The 22920-nt window shown below is 37.0% G+C and overlaps 1 protein-coding gene across 2 annotated transcripts; it reads left to right on the plus strand.

The window, feature by feature from the left end:
• The first annotated feature begins 19149 nt into the window (after window positions 1-19149).
• On the plus strand, window positions 19150-22646 carry LOC147501037 (uncharacterized). 2 transcript variants are annotated; one of them, XR_015221211.1, is made up of 7 exons: window positions 19445-20064; window positions 20151-20276; window positions 20369-20520; window positions 20702-20852; window positions 21318-21451; window positions 21858-21946; window positions 22049-22573. XR_015221211.1 is itself a non-coding variant. In XM_086606072.1 (6 exons), the coding sequence occupies exons 1-6, from the start codon at window positions 19573-19575 to the stop codon at window positions 22056-22058; spliced, it is 1065 nt and encodes a 354-aa protein (XP_086462198.1). In that variant the 5' UTR covers window positions 19150-19572; the 3' UTR covers window positions 22059-22646. The 2 variants fall into 2 exon arrangements, 1 of the variants encoding a protein (XP_086462198.1); XM_086606072.1 differs by lacking the exon at window positions 21858-21946 and having other exon boundaries at window positions 19150-20064; window positions 22049-22646.
• Window positions 22647-22920: the final 274 nt, after the last annotated feature.

Genomic DNA, 22920 nt, shown 5'->3' on the forward strand with positions numbered 1-22920 from the left:
TATGTTCTAGCTAAGGAGGGTGTTGATGTATTGCTCTATGAGAAAGAAGATTATCTTGGTGGACATGCTAGAACAGTTATAATGGACGGTGTTGATTTAGATCTTGGTTTCATGGTCTTCAATCGTGTTAATGCCGATACTACTGTGATGATGAATACAATAGAGTATGGAGTCCTGATGCAAAAGGAATCTTCTTAGTGGCCTCTGCTTATGATACTATCAGAAATAAAGGCAACAAGATTGGATGCCTTGAAAATTTTGTCAGTATATTCAATAGTGTATATATATGTGCTACATTGTGACAACACGGGCAAGCTGAATAGTCTTTGGTCATGCCTCATGCTGTTCAGCATCTTAAGTGGGGTGGGAACCGCGGACCTTCAGGTCCAAAGCCCACCTGATGGCTAGGTACAACTTCCTCTACTCATACTACCCCAGTGATGGCTAGGTACAACTTTTTCAATTCCGCTCTTTATATTTTCTGTTTCTAACTTGTAAAACCTTTCCATTGTGTTTGATCGGTAGTGGGTTTCCCTTTATATATTCTTTCTATTGTGTGATATGACTTTACTGGAAAAATCTTTTGTATACAATACATAACTTAAGAATAAGATTCTATGAAGAAGTAAATGAGATAATATGAATCTTGTTGTTTTAGGAGCATGGTTAGTACCTCGACATTCCGCTAAAATAGTTTTTCTAATATTACATGGTGTTTTGCATATTACATATGTCCATGATAATACATACTAAATAGCTTGAATGGTTATAAATGGTGTTCCCTCGCGTATTTATAGGATAGATTGGAATATACCTACATTGATTGTATTTTCTTCTTTTATGTGGCATTATTGTAACTCTGAATTCACGAGTCTAGTACACACTTGCACATAAATAGATTTTGTTTTGGATTTTGGCAAAAGTTTAGTACACACTTGGTTCTTGTTTTTAATGAGTTCGTTGAGTTTAAGGAGTCTGTTTCGGATTTTTGTGAAAGGTTAAGTTTGGCATTAATGGGCTTGTTGATATTGTTGTTGCTAGTAATTACAATTGGTCTACTCTAAGATCGGTTCTAAATCAATAATATGATGACAGTGCAGGAATAATTGTTTATACTATCATTGCTATTATAGATATACATATATATGATTTTCGAGGCTGGCTTAAGCTATTTTGTAGAGTGTTGCTGGTGCTACATGTTATGGGAATGGATGGCTTGACCACACTTTAATGCTTGACATGAGGCTTTGTGACTCTCTCCCATGTTTATTGTTGCTGGGACTCGTCCTTTACGTATGTTATTTCAATTTTTGACTTTGTTTTAGGTCAGCGAGTTATTACTTACACCTCTTATTATGAATTCAATTAATGGAATGGTACTTTGCTTATATTATGATCTTTGATGGGAATAGAATCATAGAAAGGACACAAATAGATGTGCTATATGAGACGTTGTATGCCATCCGAAACATGAAAAGGTCGCAAGTCCTGGACGCGGCATTTGGGCCCTCCGAAAGATGAAAAGGTCGCAACTCCTGGACACGGCATGGTACGCCTGTCCGAATTAATGACTGGGGGGCAGATAATAGTTGTCCCTAGACTTGGCATGGTATGCCGGTCCGAATCAAACACTTGGGGGCGGAGGTCCCTGGACGCGGCATGGTACGCCAGTCCGAATCAAAGACTCAGGGGGCAGATAATAGTTGTCCCTGGACTTGGCATGGTACGCCGGTTCGAATCAAATACTTGGGGGCGGAGGTCTCTGGACGCGGCATGGTACGCCAGTCCGAATCAAAGACTCAGGGGGCAGATAATAGTTGTCCCTGGACTTGGCATGGTACGCCGGTTCGAATCAAACACTTGGGGGCAAAATGATATTCGGATCCAATAGTTACATTTGTTAGTTGATCCCTAGTTGGTTTTACCAAACCAGCCGGCATCAACTTGGGGGCATGCGAATATAACAAATAGTCATATACAGATACTCGAGTACTTGGTCAAAAGAAAAGAGTGGATTATGAGGAAAATGGTGACTAGCGTTCATAAAGATGGAGGGTGTTCTCATTTCACAATATATTTGTGTTTAAAATAATTTGTTCAACGTGGAAACATATAAGAAGGGGCTTTCTTTTAATGGCTAAACAGTTTATGAATGCAACAGTGGTTTGTTTAGGTGTTCAAGCAATTCTTTATATTTTGAACTTGTTTTGAATGGGGATACTCTTATTTTATAAGTGAAAAATAGTTGCATATTGAACTTATTCTCTGTGAGAGGTTCGGAGGCATATCTTTCTGTGTTTCAATACAGTTTGGCATCATTTGTAGTTCCTGTAAAAAGATATGGGTTGAAGTTATATTTATTCAACTGTAGTTCTATTTGAAAGTGATTTCCTTAATGGGAAGATATAGTTTTGTTTCTTAATTATGAAATAAATGTATTCACTTGCAGATTCTTTGAATAGAAACTTTATGTGCTGCTGATTGGTGGTTTTATACTAGTGAAACTTGATATAATGCACTTGTCTCGTTTAAATTGGAGAAAAATATTTTACCAGAACTTATTTTGCATATGATGGTTGTCTTGCCACTTCTTGTAAAAGGGCTGGATCATGGAACTAAAGAGGACAGTTCTAAACTCTGTGAAACACTAGACATACAATATATATATATATATATATATATATATATATATATATATATATATATATATAGATTCCTAATATTGATCCAAATCTGTTTGGCCTTGCGTTTGTTGAGGTAGGTGTTTTTGTGCTCATTTTCATTACTTTGTCATGCTGACGGTCAAAATTTCTAGCTACAATTTCCATATTTATGTAAATTACTTTGAGCTCACTTGGATCATTGCATGACATTTTAGCTGTGGCATGTAATATGAAACGATCACCTTTTGAGCTTTCCGTTGGCTCGCAGCTCGCTCAAGGGAATATCTCTAGTCCTTGATTGTTTCCCTGAGCCAATGAAGCTTTAGTTTAAGCTCTGCACCACTGCTGAAGTTAATTGGACAACGAGATAATATTGCTGAAGCAGCTGGAACGTTTGCGTATGCCGTGAACTTCCCTATAGCCAAGTTTTTGCAGGCGCAAAGCAAAATGATGGTCATGGCTGTTATATCATTTGCTGCACTGATTTTTCACACTGATGGTCAAGTTATTTGTTACTTATCCTCCAAGAATATATAGAACTAGACTTCCACATAGCAGAACGTCTGTTAGATAGAATGCATGCATTATTTCGTTTCCTGTCAACTAATTATTTGGTTGAAAAACCACATAATCTTCTAGTGGACTCGTAATTAAGATTTGCAGTTATGCATAGCAATAATATCTTGAAGAACTGGTCTTTCTGGAGGGGCCTCAGTCCCATAAAAGAACCAGATCAATTAGATATATCTGCTTACAACAAACTCAGGTTGTTCCCGAGCTTGTGATTGCCTGAACAATTACTTCAATTCATTCAAATCAGATATTGATCGCAAATAGAGATTGGGGCACTACGAGATTGCAAGCGAATGTAATATGTGACATTGCAAGCGAATGTTGTGTACCTCATTTATCTATCTTCAAACGTTACCTTACGCACTCAAACTAGATATTTTTGAAACCATTGTTAAGTCAAAGAAACATATCTCAAATGTTTCTTTGACTTAACAATATATTTTATCTGAAGAGAAATAGTTTTTAAAACGCATAGATAGTGGCTTGACAGTTAACACGCCAATGAATTACATTTTTGACATATGGAAGTCCGTTTAACTTTGAACACACTAGTTTTGTTCAGTACAAAGGCTTAGAATCACATTAAACCAACATAAGTTGGTCGATGAAAGTATGGGTTTGAGGTTGATTGGAAGATTCAGTGATGGATATGGAAACGGTTGACACTTGATCGCTTCATTGGGATCCACCAGTGACCACTCAAACTTTATTACCAAGTGATGGATGACAACGAGCGTTTCAATTCTCCCGAATTCGGTCCCTATGCACATCCCGAGTCCCTGCTCCAAATGGTACATACGCATATGGAGGAATTGGTTTCAGAGGGTGTTCGAAGCGAGAAGGATCAAATGTAGTCGGATTATCGAAAATGTCCTTGTTCAAGTGAGTTCCACAAGCAACCCAAAACACCTGTGAAAATTGAACATAAAGAAAAATTAAAATTAATGAAATTAAAATCAGCAGAATGCTAAGAAGCAGGTACAGAAAAAGGTGCATCCATACCACCCCAATCGCCCAACATGGCAAACTCTGATTTCTTGGCACCACGAACCGAATGAACGGAACGGTCCGCGGTACCAAGAGGGGGCAACTGTTATGGCCTTATTTAGGCCCATTGGGCTTAATGGTCTGGGTGTGCCAGTTGAATGGGCCAAGGAGAGACCGGAGGATGGAAAGGGAGAGCTAGGGCTGAGAGGAGTTGGCTGGGGACGTATAAAAAGGAACAAGGGAAGTTAACTAGGTGGAAAAACCCTAGAGAGGAGGAGAGATATAGACTAAAAAATTTGAGGTTATAACAAACTTATAACAAGCTACTTAAGTATATATTATGTTGGGAACCACTTTACTTTAAGAGCTCTCGCTGATGTGAAGTGGTAAAAAGTAATGATGCTGTAGAACCCCGGTCTAAATATGGTCTAGGGGTGCACACACACACACACGACAGACAGACGGGTGGATGTACCAGAACATCTTTGGAGCTACCACTTTGATATAATGTTGAGAACCACTTCACTCTATAAGCCCGAGGTGAGGAGAGGCACAACAAATCAACAATATATGAAAGGAACGGCTTACTAGCTGGGGGGGCAAACACACAATATCATATTTTGTATTTTTCAGGTGAATACCTGGACCAGTTTTAATAAAAATTCACTCGTCTTCATTATTTCCAATAACTATGAGAAGAGAAGTGTTATGGCCTTATTTAGGCCTATGAGGCCCATAAGTCCGAGAGAGGAGGCCCATAGGTCAGCAATATAAAAAGAAGAAGAGGAGTGAAGAAAAAGGAGAAAGAAGAAGAGGAGTGAAGAAAAAGGAGAAAGAGAAAGGAGAGATGGATTTTTTAGGTCGGGACTTCCTTTATCTGTTGGAGGGCTACTGCTTCTACCCATTTTGTGAAGTAATCAGTGGCCACTAACATGAATCGTCGCTTCCCTGGTGCTAATGGCAGTGTTCCAACAATGTCCATCCCCCACATTGCAAAGGGCCATGGGTTGAAGATGTTGTGTAGGGGTTCAGCCGGAGCGAAAATCAGCCTAGCATGTCTTTGGCATTTGCTGCATTTTTGCCCGTAAGATGTTGCCTCTCTTTTCATGTGTGGCCAGAAATATCCTTGGTTTATGAGTCGGTGTGCTGTAGTCCTCCCTGCTAAAAGCTATGTCACTGTACCCCGTGACACTCCGCGGAATTGCCCTGGGTAGAAGACTTACTTCGCACGTTTGTTGCATCTGCGCAGTCCTCCTCATCTTATCTCTTTGTCCATTCCACATTGGAATTTCACCACTGAATATGACATTTATGGTTCCCAGAATGCGGCGGTCCTCCGGTATTCTTTCCTCTTCTCTATTGCCCGCAATAAACTCTCTTAAGTTCCCCTCATCTATCATTTTTTGGACCAACCATCGCAATGCATAACACTCATTTGTTCCGTGGTTCCTTATTTGATGGTGATTGCAATATGGTTTGTCCGGTCTTTCTTCTGGATGGCTCCGCGGTGGAATGTAATCTTGTCTATCCTTTATGACTCTAAAGATGTCTTCTAGCGGTTTGTTCAACCGTGTATACACCCTATCTTGGTATGGTTTTCTGCCCCTATCCTCCTATCTTTCCCTTTCTTTGGGTCTTTCCATCTTGTAACTCCTATTTTCGTAGACCCCTCCCTTGATCTATTTTCCATCCGCACTCTACGTTTAACCCTTGATCTTGCTTTCATCCATCTATTGTGCTACTCCCACGTGTCCTCTACTATGTAGTCCATACAGATCCACCGCTATACTCGATCCTCCGCACTCTACGCTTAACCCTTGATCTTGTTTTCATCCTTCCATTGTGCTACTCCCACGTGTCCTCTACTACGTGGCACATACAGATCCACCGCTATACTCGATCCTCCGCACTCTACGCTTAACCCTTGATCTTGTTTTCATCCTTCCATTGTGCTACTCCCACGTGTCCTCTACTACGTGGCACATACAGATCCATCGCCTAGCCAATTACTCAATATCCTCCGCTCTATGGTTTTTGCATACTCCTCCTCTTTGGACTTCGTCCTAATAGCCCATTCATTCCTCCGGACCTACAAGGCCCATTAGGTTCTCCGGACCTATGAAGCCTATTAGGTTTAAATTAGACTGTAACAGTTGCCCCCTCTTGGAGCTGCGGACTATAAGTCCGCGGTGCCAAGAACTCATCCTCTGTAGGAACAGATGTGGTGCAGAGGAATCTACGCTTGATTTTATTTCTCTTGATCGACTTTATGATTTTTGTTTAGAGGACATGAGCTTATCATTTATGTTTTCTAGATGAGACTCCATATCGCAAAAAGAAGAACTACTAAATGATCATCCTCTCTAAGAAGACTACACATCGCAAAGCAATGAAGAAGTATTTCAACGGAAATTAGTGGACTTTAATCCCTATATACAGTACACCCCGAGACCTTTTGAGGTAAGCCCTCGCACCATGGCGGAATCAACTGCCAATGGATTTATGGACGACTCAACAGTAGTTATTTGAACTACAGAGTATTCAGCGCGGTATAGCCAATGGAGCCCAATCAAGGCTAGTGTTGGGGTGATAGTATGTGCACCAGTGCAGTAGTCCATGCCTGGACGGAAGCTTTGGCTGTATACTACTACTAGTGTACAAAAAATTATGTCATTTTGGCATATAGATCGACTATTCTACTACTAGTTAAATTGAAATCATCGACATCCAAAAGAAACTTAGGTCCGCAGACCCCCATGCCCCCAGTTCCACTGTGTTCGCGGTTCCAACTGAGCCACTACGGTATGCGGTATGCGGTATGCCAAAAGGTGGCTCGTGTGGGCAGAACCTCATCCATTCCCGAAATTGCTATGGGAGAAACTTCCTTGGCAACTATTCGCCATATTGTCCCCATTCCGCCATATTGTCCCCGAAGATCAGCCACTTACCCTTTAGTTAAGCCGGATTCTCCTATGGTCGACACCCAAGAGAAAATTGCTGCGGATTCCCTTAACATTACCGAAAAAACCATTGAGGAAGAATCAACTCCCAGGGCTGTAGACGATACTCCAGACGTGGAGTAATTTTACTACCACAATTTCTTCATAAACTTGCTATTTATTTAGAGTTTCATATCATTAAGAGTTAAAAATTGTACTCCATTTTACAAGACAAGTTTCTTGAATTCTCGACTTTCCTCGTATCATGGAGTTTGCATCTCGACTTTCATTGTATTTTGAATGTTGTGTATATTGATACCTAACATTGTTCAAATAATGTGTTGTACGCACCAGGAAGTGCAATTGTGCATAAAGAGTAATATAGAAAAACTCACTAAAGATCTTTTAACTCAATCTACTAAGTTTAATTATATAGGTCTGCGGTATCAACAATACACAACTCGCTCTGTTAACTAGTCTACTATCCAAGGGATAGGTCTGTGGTATCACCCATATCCAACTCGCTCTATCAACTATCACCCGTACCCAATTCACTCTGTCCACTAGTTTTACTATCTAAGGGGTAGGTCCGCAGTATCACCCATATCCAACTCACTCTATCAACTATCCGAAGGATAGGTCCGCGGTATCACCCATGCCCAATTTGCTCTATCAACTAGTCTATTATCCAACGGATAGGTCTGTGATATCACCCATAACCAACTCGCTCTATCAGCTAGTCTACTATCCAAGAGATAGGTCCGCGGTATCACCCATACTACACTGCTTCGTAAGAAGTCATTCATTTTGAATCTAGATATAACCCATATCACCCATATATAAATAGAGAATTCTTTCCCTTGTATCTGTTGGGGAACTTGTAGTATGTGGAAGCCAAGTATCATAATTCCACCTTCACTTCTTCCAAGATTTGTCACACCTGCAGAGAAATATTCTCGACCATATGCTGGCACCCATTTTTGGTGGTATAAAGGTTAAAAGTATAATGTGTAAAGTATTGGAAAATTTATGCCCAAAATCAAAGATCTATTTGATTTTACTTGCTTCATGTTTGTGTTGAACATCGGGCAAAGCCATGAAATCATCCTACTATCAGATGAAACCCTCCCAACCTTGTTACCATAGATGACTCAACCAAATCCTTGTAAGTCATTCTTAACCTACTGTTGTATTTATGAGGCAAGGGATCTGATGCTCATTTCTGCAAACACACCGAAAAAACCAACACACAACCAAACATCTAAAGAGTCAATAGATACCAAAATACTTTGCACATTTTGTGATACACCATTTTACACCATAATAAACTTGCTATTTATTTAGAGTTTCATATTCTTAAGTTTCTTGGACTCTCAACTTTCCTCATATCACGGATCATACCATCGGTGATATTACAATCCGAATCATACCATCCTGGGGTATTCTCTAGTACCGCGGTGGATGGTATTGATATTACAATCCACCTTTGCCCCCTAGTACTGCTTTCGAGTGACCATCTAAAGTATGAAAGCAAAGTATATCAAGGATGCATGCACATCAGCACATATGTTAATTGAGAATCGAAGTTTGTTGATGTAGAGGTTTGCACGAGAAACGTATGATTGATTCTCTACATTAAGTTTTACCTTTGACCATAGAAGCGTCACATGGAGTCATCCAGCACTCCAGCCCATCTTTCCTTGACCAGATGACAAGTCTTTTTTCCAAGTTCAAATCTCAAACGACATGGCCACACCGTTTGGGACCTAGTCCAAACGGTGTGGCCATGTCGTTTTAGACTAACTTCAAACGGTGTGGCCACACCGTTCAAGTCGCAAAAAAACAGACAAATCGTTTTTTCCAAATTCAAATCCCAAACGACATGGCCACATCATTTTGGACACAGTCCAGACGGTGTGACGAGACCGTTTGGTGTGAAATACAAACGACCTAGCCGCGTCGTTTAATTACTACATGCATAATTATTACATATATAATCACTGTACACATCAATAATTCCTACATGCATAATTATTACATGTATAATCACTGTACACATCAATAATTCCTACATGCAAAATTATTACATGCATAATTACTACATGCATAATTATTACATGTATAATCACTGTACACATCAATAATTCCTACATGCATAATTACTACATTCATAATTACGTTTAATTTAGATTTACCTTATTCTTATTAAATGCATCATCATCCATTCCTCTATTTTCTTCACTTTGAACTTGTTCTACATTTTCTTCTTGAATGGGGTCACTTGGACCTTGTTCTATATTTTCTTCTTGAATAGGGTCATGATGCATTACATTTTCTTCGTCATCTTCATGTTCTAAAATGGGGTTGGGCTCTTCCATTAGTGTTTAGTGTTATGGTTTAAGGGTTTATGGTTTTTTATGGTGGAAGAGAAGATAATAGAAGAAAATGGCTGAAAAAGTTGCAACAAGTCAAATTAACTTTGGTTTGGGGTCTGCCCAACACAAAACAACTTTTGGGACCAATGGCACATTTGTAATAAGTGTTTTAGTTTTTGGGGTTTGCCCAACACAATATGGGGTCCGGCAGTAACAAGTACCTTATTAATTGTAGTGGAAAATGTTGAGATTCTTTATTTTGATACAAATTACAAAATTCGAATTTCTCCAAGGTTACATGGTGTCTGTGGAGGGCTAGGGAAAGATTATAATAACTATAAAGTTATGTATATGTTAACACTTTTTTGGCCTCTGGTGTCCAGGAACAGTATTTAACCTTCTTTGATTGGCATAAATAAGTTCATACAAGAGTATGGAGTTCGCCTCCAATCCATTGATACCACTTTTTTCTTTTTTTATTTATTTTTTCTCTGCTAGTTTCTGAAATTACCGTTTCTATTTTAAGCTAACAAACAAGTTGTAACCTTCCACTACAACATTTATATGCATTCTTCAAAATCCAAATTCCGAAATGTAATATTGTGCAGATAGTGCCAACCGTTATCTTTTTTTCTAATTGTCTGATAATCAATTTAAGTGTCTCTAACTATGACTAGTATACTATTATGCAGTGGGAGCGTGAGCGGAGAGGGAGAGTGGAGAGGGAAAGGGAGAGGGAAGAGTGAGAAGGGAGAGAGAGAGATTGCAGTCGAGAGATTGAGAGGGCGTGGATAGCAGAGGGATGAAGAGAAGAGACGAAAAATAAGAACAGAAACCAACCAAATGATTTTTTGTCCACATACCCCCACTCGGCCAGAACGTTCGCTCCGCTTACTTGAAAATGTTACAACTTAACGTCCATACTTCTTCATATTATGTAGTAGCAGCTGACCAAGTGAGCGGAGGGAACGTTCTGGGCGAAGAGGGGATGTGGCCCAAATTGTAAATTGGTTGGTTTCTTTCGGTCTGTCCTCATTCATTATCTCCTCTTCTCTTCGTCCCTCTCCTCTCCCTCTCCACGCCCTCTCAATCTCTCCCTCTCTACTCACGCCCCCACTCCATACCAGTATACTAGTATTTGAAGTTTCATGTGCATTTCATATTTAATTATTACAAAGTTTATACAACTCTATCTAAATTCATGGTTGGCATAGTGAAATCTCTAACACAGTATAGCATGGCTTGGGTCTCTGCCCATCTTCTTCTACTCACCAACATTACCCCAAGAATTAACCTCATCAATGACACCTACACCTCAAAGCATTCCAAGAAAGCTGTAACAAAAATTTCATTCCCTATATTCTCTAGACGAATATAGAGAAATACATAGACAAATAATTATATTATCATTTTAAAGGAATAAGTAATAGATATAAAGAAGAAACATAATAGTTTTGGTTAAGGGTCATGAAAGTTGTTAAACTATTTGTAATATCATAAATTATTTCTATAATAGATTCAAACAAATATAATATTATATTTCTTCTAATTTAAAAGTGATTCAAGCTTTGTATATGGAAATGAAAATATTGACTTTTGAACAAGTGATGGAGAAAGGTTTGAGATTACAAATGTCATTTTTCTGACAAAGGTTGTTTTTTGGTTTCTATGTTACAAATGTCCGCTCAGATTTTTTCTTTAATGGTGTGGAAGGAAACCTTTAGTTTTAGACTTGGCTTGGATGTGAATAAAAATATAATTTATAAGAAATAAGTGAGAAAAGAAATTGAGAATAATAAGTTATGGACTTTGACTTGATGATCAAAGGAATAAAGTCTTATTTTTATTAAAGGCTAGTGCTCATTGTTCTTCATTAGCTCGCTAAGTTGACAAGTTTTTGTTATATAAAACAAGTTATTGGAGTACCACTTGGGTGTAAGTGATAGATTACAAAGGACAATGTTATTTTAATTGAAAATATTTAACAAAGAGTTGGACAATTATGGTATGTGTATTTATAGTGAAAGTATGAAACAGGGCCGGTTAGGACTTGGTTAGGGTCGGGCCTATGTTTTAGAATCTTATCCCTAGCCCCCTTACTAGAAGGCATTAGGGCGGGGCCCGCCCTAAACTCTGTGAGGGCTTTAGTTGTGAGGGCTTTATAGGGCTTAGGGTCGGGTCGGTCAGGGCCGGGTTAGGGTCGTTAGGGCCAAATTCCCACCCCTAGTGGATGGTACCCAATTATCCGAACCTGAACCGAAACCATTTATAACGGGTCTGAATCCTAAAATATTAGACCCATTTAAAGTGGGTCTTTAATAACCGACCCGATAAAGAACCGAAACCGTTAGAACTGAATAGTAAAAAACTAATAGATACCCAAACCGAAACCGGAACCGATTAGTTTGATTTTGATATATAGAATTTAGTATTATATTACACTAAATAAAAACAAACCCAAACATTATTATTATATATAGTCTATATTTGTTAGGTGTAAAATTATACTAAATATATATAACATTTAGCATAATAGTGAATGTGTGTTATTAAATGCATATTTTATAATATTACATTAAATATGTGTATTATAAATATTAATAATAATGTTTACGTGTCTACGTCTATACGTATAGTCGTTTACTATGAATTAATTTATGCACTGTCTATATTAATTAATGCATGAACGTGTACGTGCTTGATATATTACATGTATATATATTAGATAACGAATACGTGCAATACTAACTAACAATTGTGGTATATGTGGTATTTATTCTATATATGACGCATTACGTATAGTATAATATATATATGTTCGATTTAAAATATATACATACATACAATGTATGAGAATGTATTTAAAATTTTTAGATAACTTTCAAATATTATTATTGAATTTAGGACTATTACTTCTTATGAGATGACAAAAATATCGATGACAAGTGTTATAGTCACCGTAAATCAACTTTTATATCGGTTATATAACTAAAAAAAAATAATTTTAGTAATAAAAATGTATAACCCGATAAGGAATTGAAACCGGAATTGGAACCGACTTAATTAATGGTATGGGTCTGGATTTTCAAAATATAAGAAAAAATCCGAAAGAACCAAACCCGATAGGAACCGCTAAAAATAGACCCAAAACCGACTCATGAACACCCCTACCGCTGGCATAGAAAATTTGCCAGTGATGATTAGTCGTATCTCTAGGATTCGTCTAGTACTTGTTGCTGTTATTGTACATCTGGGGAGTATGCGGTTTAGATGAGCTAGACATGTAGGTGTCATGTTGGGCAAGTGGCAACACATTCTTCATACAAATTGCAGCTCGTTGGCTCATCCAATATGGTATGATTACCTAAATCTATAAAACTATTAAAGATGTAAAAAGTTATAATATCAAACATTGCGAAACAAATAAATGAGGGGTTATAGAAATATGAAAGATTCATATGAGATGTTGGAGAAAACTAACACATGGCATATGAGTAACTAAATCAAAAGAAGATTTATTTGGAATAGGAAAGGGAAAAGGCTTTGCTATTATTAATTGTAGTGGAAAATGTTGAAATGCTTTAAATTGATACAGTTACCATTTTTGTGCGAGTAATTTCTCGAGGTGGAGGGCTAGAAACGACCTGATTTTTCACAATAAGTCTATAATAGTGGGAAATATTATAATAGCTATAAAAGCATGTATATGTTAACACTTTGGAGAGAAACGATACAAGATTCGAGGAGCTTATAACTTGATGGGCTACTGTTATAACTCCAGATGATGTCATAATTTATCATTTTTTTAATTAAAAAGGTTGACCTGCCATATAAAATTTGCCGATTATTCGTATCTCTAGGATTTGTATAGGACTTGTTGCTGTTATTGTGAGTATGAGAGGATATTTTGTTAAGGATATCAGAAGCATCATCGACGCATTTCTATTTTTTGTTGTGACAAGTCAGCGTTTTTTAGTGAATAAAATTACCAAATTAAAGTTAAGTACCAACGCGAAAAATCTGAAAATTTGGTTCGTTTTCTGGACGGCACAACTTGTCTCGTGCGAAACTTTTTTTATTTGGCACAGGTAAACTTGTCCCGTGCCAATGGAATCCAATTCGTTCTCCACTTTGAGACTTCCAGTACTCATTCCATTTCATTTCAAGTTTTCATCATCCCATTTCAAGTTCTCCACTCCCTTCAATCACCAAATAAATATTTGTTTTTCAACCAAATTTGTTTATGTTTTTTGCAATTGATCAATTTCGTCGAGCTTGACGTAAGAAGAGCATTCTGTGTGGGTCGGGGTATCCTTGGGAAAATGAGGGTTAACTCGTACCGGAAAATGATTTCAATTTTTCACAGAGATTGAGTATTATTGATCATCCGACATTAGCTCCCGATCCAAACAAACATGTTTCGCGTTTATATAACACTGACGGAGTAAGTATGAGTTTATGAATGTTGTTCATTGATTTTGATTTAAAATCATGTTTAAAATTTATCGTATACTAACTATTTGATTAAATGCCTCAACATGTAGAAAATGAGTTCGACGAACTGGAGATGTGCAATGCCGAGCATTAAAGACTTCTGGAGTCACCTAGTGGAAAGAGGGGACGAAATGGAGCACGTAAGAGCTTAAAGTTTGGGAACACCTTTTGGTCCACTGATATCATGTACAAGCATTCGGACTGACCGTCCACTGGTATTTGCATTGGCGGAACGATGGTGGCACACCACGCACACTTTCGCCTTCCATGTGGTCAGATTGGTATCACACCACTTAACTTTACAATGCTAACGGGTTTAAGTGTGGGCGATAAGAAGCCAATTTTGTTTGATTCAAGTATCGAAGATTATTTTGAAAGGCTGAAGACTCTACTGCCTTCGTTGTTTGATTTTGAAGGTAGACTTGTTCCAGAAAATATGGATGGCAGATACATTTTGAACCTGCCCATTAGAGAAATATTCATGCAATGATTAGATTACGAATATTGTTTAAAACACGAAGTTGACGCTTTATATTTGGACCCAAACTCTGCGGAGGAATACGAGTTTATCAGGATTTTTTTGTTATATTTTTTGGGCCAAGTGGGTTTTACAACAGGAAAATATGGGATTCGGGCTGGTTGGTTAGCGTCTTTGGTATGCCTTGATAACTTGGAAGATTTTGACTGGAGAGATGCTTTCATGGCACACCTATATACAGGGCTTGATTTGTTTGTACAAACAAATGAAATGGGGAAGCAATGCAACAGAATTATTTTGATACTACAGGTAATTCAATAGGATTTAACTTTTAAGATATAAGCTTTTATTTTGTTAGTTAAATATTATATAATTTAATTAAATTAGATACACTTTCTTTTGATTATTTCAATACTGGTGGTATGAGTATTTGGCTTGCTTAAACCCTATACTGAAAGAGGATTGAGATAAGGACTTATGGCCTCGCCCACAGGGATGGGCTGCAGACGGTCATGCTAGATTAAGGGATGAGGTCCATAATGATCTTCAAGCTGCTAGGATCCAAATAGAGACGAAAAGTATGAGATCTATTGTTTGGAGTCCATGGCAAGATTTTCAATTTGAGAATATGCATATCTATCAGCATAGTACTCTAATGTCGTTAAAAAGATTCATATTGCAAGCCCCTGATATATGTGCTTGGTTCTTTGGAGATAGAGTGACTATGCAGACCATTGAATATAGAAATATTCCTGCTCCCCTACCCACAGATATATGTGCTATGGATGTATCAGAGAATTTGATTGAACTATATCGCATTGAGAGTGTGTGGGCGTGTTTTACTGATTATGTTGATGTAAACACCAATCTTGATTATGACACTTATTGGCGGAAAGTTTATAGGGGAAGCCTATATGCGGGTCCACTTTATAGAGGTGCAAACATGGATGTCGCAACTAGTCAGAGTTTTAGACGGGACGTTGAATTCCCATAACCTTCAAGTTCCATAAGAACATTTGGAGTCTATCGTGGTTATACACCCCCACCTAGTGATCCATACAACCCATGGTCATACTGCGTTGTTAGTTCTCAGGGAATGGAGAGCACATTTCACTTGGAACGTTCGGTGCTTGTACCTGACTTACAACAGTTTAATGAGGTATATTTATATTTCATTATGTTAATTTAAACACACTATGTATATTTTACTTAGATATAATATTGACACAATGCAGGAAACAGTGCGCGCTCAATTATCAGATGAAATGCAAATCAACCAGGGGATTCGAGCTAGTTTAATTGAGCACTCAACAGTATTATGCCTATTTAGACGAAGAACGAACGCAAAGAGCAAACGCTAAACATAGGATAGCTGAGATGACAAACGAATTGGCAGCCTTGGTAATTTTATTATATGTTTTACATTTTCAAATATTTTTTATATATATTCAATTTTAGATTTTAATTGCATTGTATTGATATTTCAGATATTAACTACCGATATCATACAGCAAAACAATGCTCCTAATAATAGAGGGCGAAAACGGAGAGGGAGTGGCTAGAGCAGTCAGGGCAGTGCTCTATAGTGCTATATTGCACTATTTTATAATAATTTAATGGTGTCATTGTTGGTTGTTATTGTTTTTAATGGTTTGAACATGTTTTTGAGAATCTTAACAGGTTTAGGTATATTAATTATGTTGATTAAACAAAGGAGGCTATGTCCAATTTTTTTTATGCATTAAATTAATTATTACACTGCATTAATTTAAAGTCAAGATATTTGGGGGCTAGTGAATCTATTCATTGCGTTAATTATTACATTGTTTTAATTATTATAGCAATTTTAGAATCTATACATGTTTTTTGTTATATAGACAAAGAAATTCTCATGTGAACAATCAAGCCCATATGAACGTGACGAATAAGCTTATGGGCCTCCAAGCCAAAACTGCATTGCATAATAAAGGAAAAATACACTAAAACAAATGGATCAATTTATATCCGTTGGCATTATTCCCAATGGATATATTTATATCCGTTGGAATTTATTCTCAACGGATATATTTCTATCCGTTGGGTCTTTGCCTATATATTCAAAGTCATTTTCATTCTTCACTTTAGCTTATCATTTTCATTCTCTAATCATTATCAACTTCAATTTCTATCTTATGTTCAACTACCAATATGGGCGGATCAAATATTGTCCACATTTCTACACCTAAGATTTGTCAGTGGTGTAAGAAAGTTGGTCATTACGCTACTTCATGTCCATACATTAACATCAAATGTCCAAAACCTGAATGCAACGACATGATGATAGTGGTCATAGCTACCAATGATGATGAAACATTGGAAAACAAACTTCTAAAGTGCGATGTTGATGATTGTCCCTCAAATATCAACATCTATCATTCAAAAAATGTTGACATACATGTATGTCATTTTTGCAAGGAAGCAGTAGATTTTTGCCCTAGGTGTGGCTTGTGCGATCAATGCAACCCTTCAATGTGTGGTGGAAAAGCAAATTGTACCTCTTAGAATTTAAGTGTAGAATATATAATATTTGTACGTTGTTTAATTCCGTAGTGTATTGTCTTTAATTGTTTTGCATATATTTTTAATTCCGTAGAATTTTATAAGATGTTTTGTGTTTTTATTTCAAATTAACTTATAATGTTTTTCATTTCTAGTTGAGTTGATTTGTTTTTAATTTCAACTTATAAACAAACACATTTTTTCAATAAAATATATTTTCATTAAAACAAAATACAATTTTATTTAAATAAAAACATACACGTAAACGATAAAAACATATTACAACATAAAACTTAAATAAATTAGTACATTAAAACATAATCTAATACCACTCAAGTACATGTCCAATAATATCCAAACAACGTTCATGAACAAATTCAACTCTTTTCATTTCTAGAAACATACGTTTCGCCGCAGTTTTTCGCTTTTCATCGCTATTGAAAGCACCAACAATCCTAAATGCCCGCGGCAAGGTAAGATATTTCTTACAATATTTGCAAATCCTCTCAAATCGTTCTAATAAGACTTTATTGGTTCTACCTCCATGATTGTTGTTATGCCTAAATATTCCACAAGTTGTATCCCAAATAACTCGCCTAGGTCCAACGCAATATTACGCTTCATTCATTCAAGTGCAACCATATATGCTCAACACAATAATTCATCTTCAGCAGCAGGGATGAATTCCAAATTACGTTTTGGACGAGAATGACGCTCCATATTTTGTGAATTGGCGAGAGAAAGATTAGTAAATTGGTGATCCATTTAATGAAATAAGAAAGATGAGTGAATTGGTGAAAAATAAGTGAGGTAGTGAAACAATATATATAGGCCATAAGGCCAACGGATCTAAATATATCCGTTCAGGCCCAACAGTACAAAAGCCCAATGGTACAAAATCGACCCATTTGTATTTTTTATTAAAAAAAAAAGGAAAAAATGTTGAATGGCAAAACTTGTCCCGTCCCGCTCTTGGACGGGACAATTTGTCCCGTGCGAGTCATTTCTATATTTCTGACTATTTTGATTTCGAATTTGACAACTATTATAATAAAAACGGTGTTTTGACAGCGCGTTGGGGACGAAAATTGTCAAATAAATTGTCAAATGTCACATTAGAAATCGAATTTAGAAATGTGCTGACGATACTCTCAGTGGGCTTTTCTTCATCTTTACTAAGTGTATAATGCGGTTTATATGAGCTAGCCATGTAGCTGTCATGTTGGGCAAGTAGCAACACATTCTTCATACAAATTGCAGCTCGTTGGCTCATCCAATACGGCATGATTACCTAAATCTATAAAACTATTAAAGATGGAGAAAGTTATAATATCAAACATTGCGAAACAAATAAATGAGGGGTTATAGAAATATGAAAGATTCATATGAGATGTTGGAGAAAACTAACACATGGAATATAAGTAACTAAATCCAAAGAAGATTTCTTTGGAATATGAAAGGGAAAAGGCTTTGCTATTATTAATTGTAGTGGAAAATGTTGAAATGCTTTAAATTGATACAATAACGAGGTGTATATGCTAACACTTTGGAGAGAAACCATACAAGATTCGAGTAGCTTATACTTTCCTCTAGTGTCCAGCATCAGTATTTAACCTTCTTTGATTGATCTTAATAAAAAAAATATATCAATCCGTTAAAAAAACCCAAGAAAGTTGTGATGCCTACTCCAATGTTCATCATAGCCATAAATAAGTTCATACAAGATTGTGGAGTTTGGCTCCAAAGCCGTTGATACCATTTTCTTTTTTTATTATTTTTTGTTTTATCTCTGTAGTCACTTTCATATAAATGATATAATTCTCGATTCCTTGTAATTTTACAATAAAATAAATTTCCTCATTTATTAAATTAACGTTTCTATTTTAAGCTAACAAACAAGTTGTAACCTTCCACTAAAACATTTATATGTATTCTTCAAAATCCAAATGTACTTGGATAAGAAGTTTCTAATCACCGAAATGTAATATTGTAGGGGATAGTGCCAAACGTGATATTTTTTTTTCTAATTTTATGATAATCAATTTAAGTGTCTCTAACTATGAAAATGTTACAACTTAATGTATCCATATTATTATGTAGCTAATCAAGTGAGCAGAGCGAATGATCTTGGCAAAAGGGGGAGGCTATGCGGTTAGTTGGTTTTTGTCTGTCTCTTCTCAACTTCTCTCTCATTTTTTCTTAGCCCCCAATACTCTTTCTCCTTCACCCATCTCTCTCTCCCCCGCAGTGCACTAGTATTCAAGTGAGTGGAGCGAACAGGGACTATGTGAACAAAAAGTTATTTAGTTGGTTTCTGTTTGTTATCATTTCTTGTCTTTTCTTTTCGATCCTCTTCCTCTCTCTCTCCCTCTTTCCTCTTCCCTCTCTACTCTCCACTCACGCCCCACTGCATATCAGTATACTAGTTGAAGCTTCATGTGCATTTAATATTTAATTATTATAAAGTTTATACAACTCTATCTAAATTCATGGTTGGCATAGTGAAACCTCTAACATAGTATAGCATGGCTTGGGTCTCTGCCCATCTTCTTCAACTCACCAACATTACCCCAAGAATTAACCTCATCAGTAACACCTACACCTCAAAGCATTCCAAGAAAGGCACAAAAATTTCATTCCCTATATTCTCTAGACGAACTTCCAAACGATCACTTGTTCATTTAGGCATTTCGTCATACTCTTTTCATGACCATTTAACAAACCATTTCTTCTCCCCAGAGAAACTACTTGTATGTATATACATTGTCATCTTTCTTCTCCTTAGACTTGTTTTCACTCTCTTACCACCAGACTTTCCTCAACGCTGGCATGATCTCATTGTTTCTTCTGAGAAAGCAGAAGCTGAGGCTATAAACTATCCTTCACATTTGTTCAAAGCCATTGTCGCTTATGAAGATCGTCGGTTTTTCTGGCATTGTGGGGTTGATCCTGTTGGGGTTGCTCGGGCCGTGTTATTGTTTCCCAAAGGTGGGGGCGGTAGTACGATCACGCAGCAGGTGGTTTTTTCTTCAATACTTGAGCTGCAAGTAAACAATTTGCCCTCAAATATCTAGAATTTATTTGTTCTTATTACACTTTGCAGCTTGTGAAGAACACATTTCTAACTAATGACCGTACCTTATCGAGAAAAGCCATTGAAATGTTATTGGCATTGATACTGGAGAGGAAGTTGTCAAAATCGAAAATTTTATGTTCCTATTTGAGCAAGGCAAGCGATGTATTTTTTTTTTTTTTTTTTCACATCTCTATTATGTTATAAATCTTTCATTGGAAAGTTTAACGGGAAATGTGATGATACAGATTTACTGGGGACATGGTGTTTATGGGATTGAGTCAGCATCTAATTTTTACTTTGGGAAGCACCCCACAGTTCTTACTTTAGGAGAATCTGCGATGCTTGCTGGCATTATACCTGCACCCGAATTACGATCACCATTCAATGAACCAAGCAGGTAACTCCTCTGTGAGTCTGATCTTTCTAATATACTGAAGATGTATTTTCATGGATCTATGTTCTGTTTGCTTTATAGTTGGATATGCGGCCTGCTTATGCTTTACATTCTTGAATAGTATACTCAAGAGCTTTTCATAGGTTTCCTCACAAGCAAATTATAACTTTCCTATTTCTCTAAGAGGGAAGACTTCGCAAGCAAGAGCATTGAGGAGGATGGTTGATGCTGGGTTTATTGATATCGAGGCAGCGCTTTCAATCGTGAATCAGCGTCTTTATATACATGGTGATGTGTCAGAACACCACACTAAAGTGTACTTTTTTTCTCATGAGGTATACTGTGACTTGCTTTCTCTAAGATTTACCTCCAATCGTCATTGATATAGTCTTAATAACAAGGAGTGAAGGACACACCATTTTCTACAAATAAACATTTTCTAAGACCATGTTTTACGTCGAATGGTCCATGAACCTTGAGGAAAACTTGCCTTTTATAAATTTTATCATAAAATGTGCAGGCAGAATGAACGTCAATTGATATAAGAAAAGTGAAGGTCAGCACAAGGCTCTAAAGAAGGGTCTGCCCGAATACTAAGTTATTTTATATTTGACACGTTCTATTAGGAAGTTCAATTTTCATGTTAATATAGTGAGCACTGGACGAAGTATAGGGCTAGGAAGAATTTCTAGTTCCTTTCAGTAAATGTCATTCTACTAAAATAATCTCGAACTTACGCATATTTCTTAAAGCATCTAGACTGGGGACCTTTTAACATTATGATTGATTTGTTTTAGCAGGAACCAAGGAACTTGAATAAAGGACAAGTCCGAATCTTTGGTGCAAAGGATATCTGGGACTGGGAAAGAGAAAGTAAAGTATGGGAAACAAGAGAAAATATGGAAAGATGGGCCATGAGAGTTCGAGAAAAGAGGTACACTGCAACAATTTCAACTGTAAAAACATGTGGAATATTCTTCTTTTCCGGTAACTGAAAGCTAAGGAATCTTTCTATTGTTTAGCATTTGTTAACACTAGCCTTTACTGTCTAACTCATCATTTTCACAAAGAGCCATCTTCATCCGGGTCCTTCGAGTCCGAGGTGTTACTGATGGCTTCTGGATAGCCTATGCCTCACATACCCATAAAATGCACAACCAATAAGCGTAACTGCACATCCAGCAGCATTTAATGCAGAAATTGGATTTTGAAATATATCAACCAAGAAATGAACACCGCTAGTGCAACCTGTTAAAAGTTAAAATACCACCAAGACAGTATCCATTAGTGAAGTTTATTATTATTATTTTTTTTTTTTTTTTTTTTTTTTTTCTACTTAGAAATCTATAGGAACAGTGGAGCCTGACATGCCTCGACACCATAAACTACACAACCATTCCACAACTTAAATGCACAATTATTAGCTGTGGTAAATTCTCCTTTCCAGTTACAAAGAAGAGCTCTGGTAAATTCTCCTTTCAGGTTTCAAAGTGAGAACAGAATATTATACTAACCTAACCTGTTGTTGCAGGAGTAAATGATTTTATCGTCAGCGTAAAGACACTGGAATGTATCGCAAGCTGACAGTTCTTAGCACGATGTTCATACAGAAAATGAAGGACATAGGAAATATCCTCTTTTATCAGTCTTCCAGCTCAACTGGTATCAGTGGTTTAATTTTGAACACCTTTATTGCTGGATAAGCTCCAACAGCTGAGCACACAAAATGAATACAAGATACTGACGGAGTGACGGGGAACTTGAAATGCAGTTTCTGTATGAATAAAGGATGTCAGGACCAAGGAGGTCATGGATGTGAAATGCTTGAACACCTAAACCGCATTTAATTTCAACATATTTTTACTGATCAACAACACAGAATGAGATTGCCTATTAAAAGGGAGTATGTGAATAAGCCGTCAGAACACTACCGTCAGAACACTATTGGAAGAATCTAATTTTGGTACTAGTAGTGTTTGTTGTTTCTTAATAACTTCACAGAAGGAAAGAGCATGTCCCAGTGAGACTGTATTTTTATTGTTTTTTGTGATTGTTTTACGGTAGTTAGTAAAGCAACTTGTAGTGTTATAGAAGCTAGTCAATAAAATCAAGTAGAAGTAGTCCGTTCCACGCAATATATGTTTGATACTTCGATCAGTTCGATGTATAGCAAAATCATGTAGTTGCAGTGTAGCACTTCATTGACTCATATTGAGGGCAACTATAAGGAATGAGACCATTTCCAACCGTTTGGCGTTCTTTTAATCCCTATAATTGCAAAAGTTTTGTCTCCCGCCGGTTGGTGCCACCCAATTCTGCTATCTTTGCTATCTTGTGTGCTATGTATATGCAGGTAAAATGCGGGAAATAACATCAGCTACTGACACCACTTGAGATTGGCGT

Source organism: Coptis chinensis, chromosome 4 (genome assembly GCF_015680905.1).
Source record: "Coptis chinensis isolate HL-2020 chromosome 4, ASM1568090v1, whole genome shotgun sequence".
In the NCBI taxonomy this organism is placed as follows: domain Eukaryota; kingdom Viridiplantae; phylum Streptophyta; class Magnoliopsida; order Ranunculales; family Ranunculaceae; genus Coptis; species Coptis chinensis.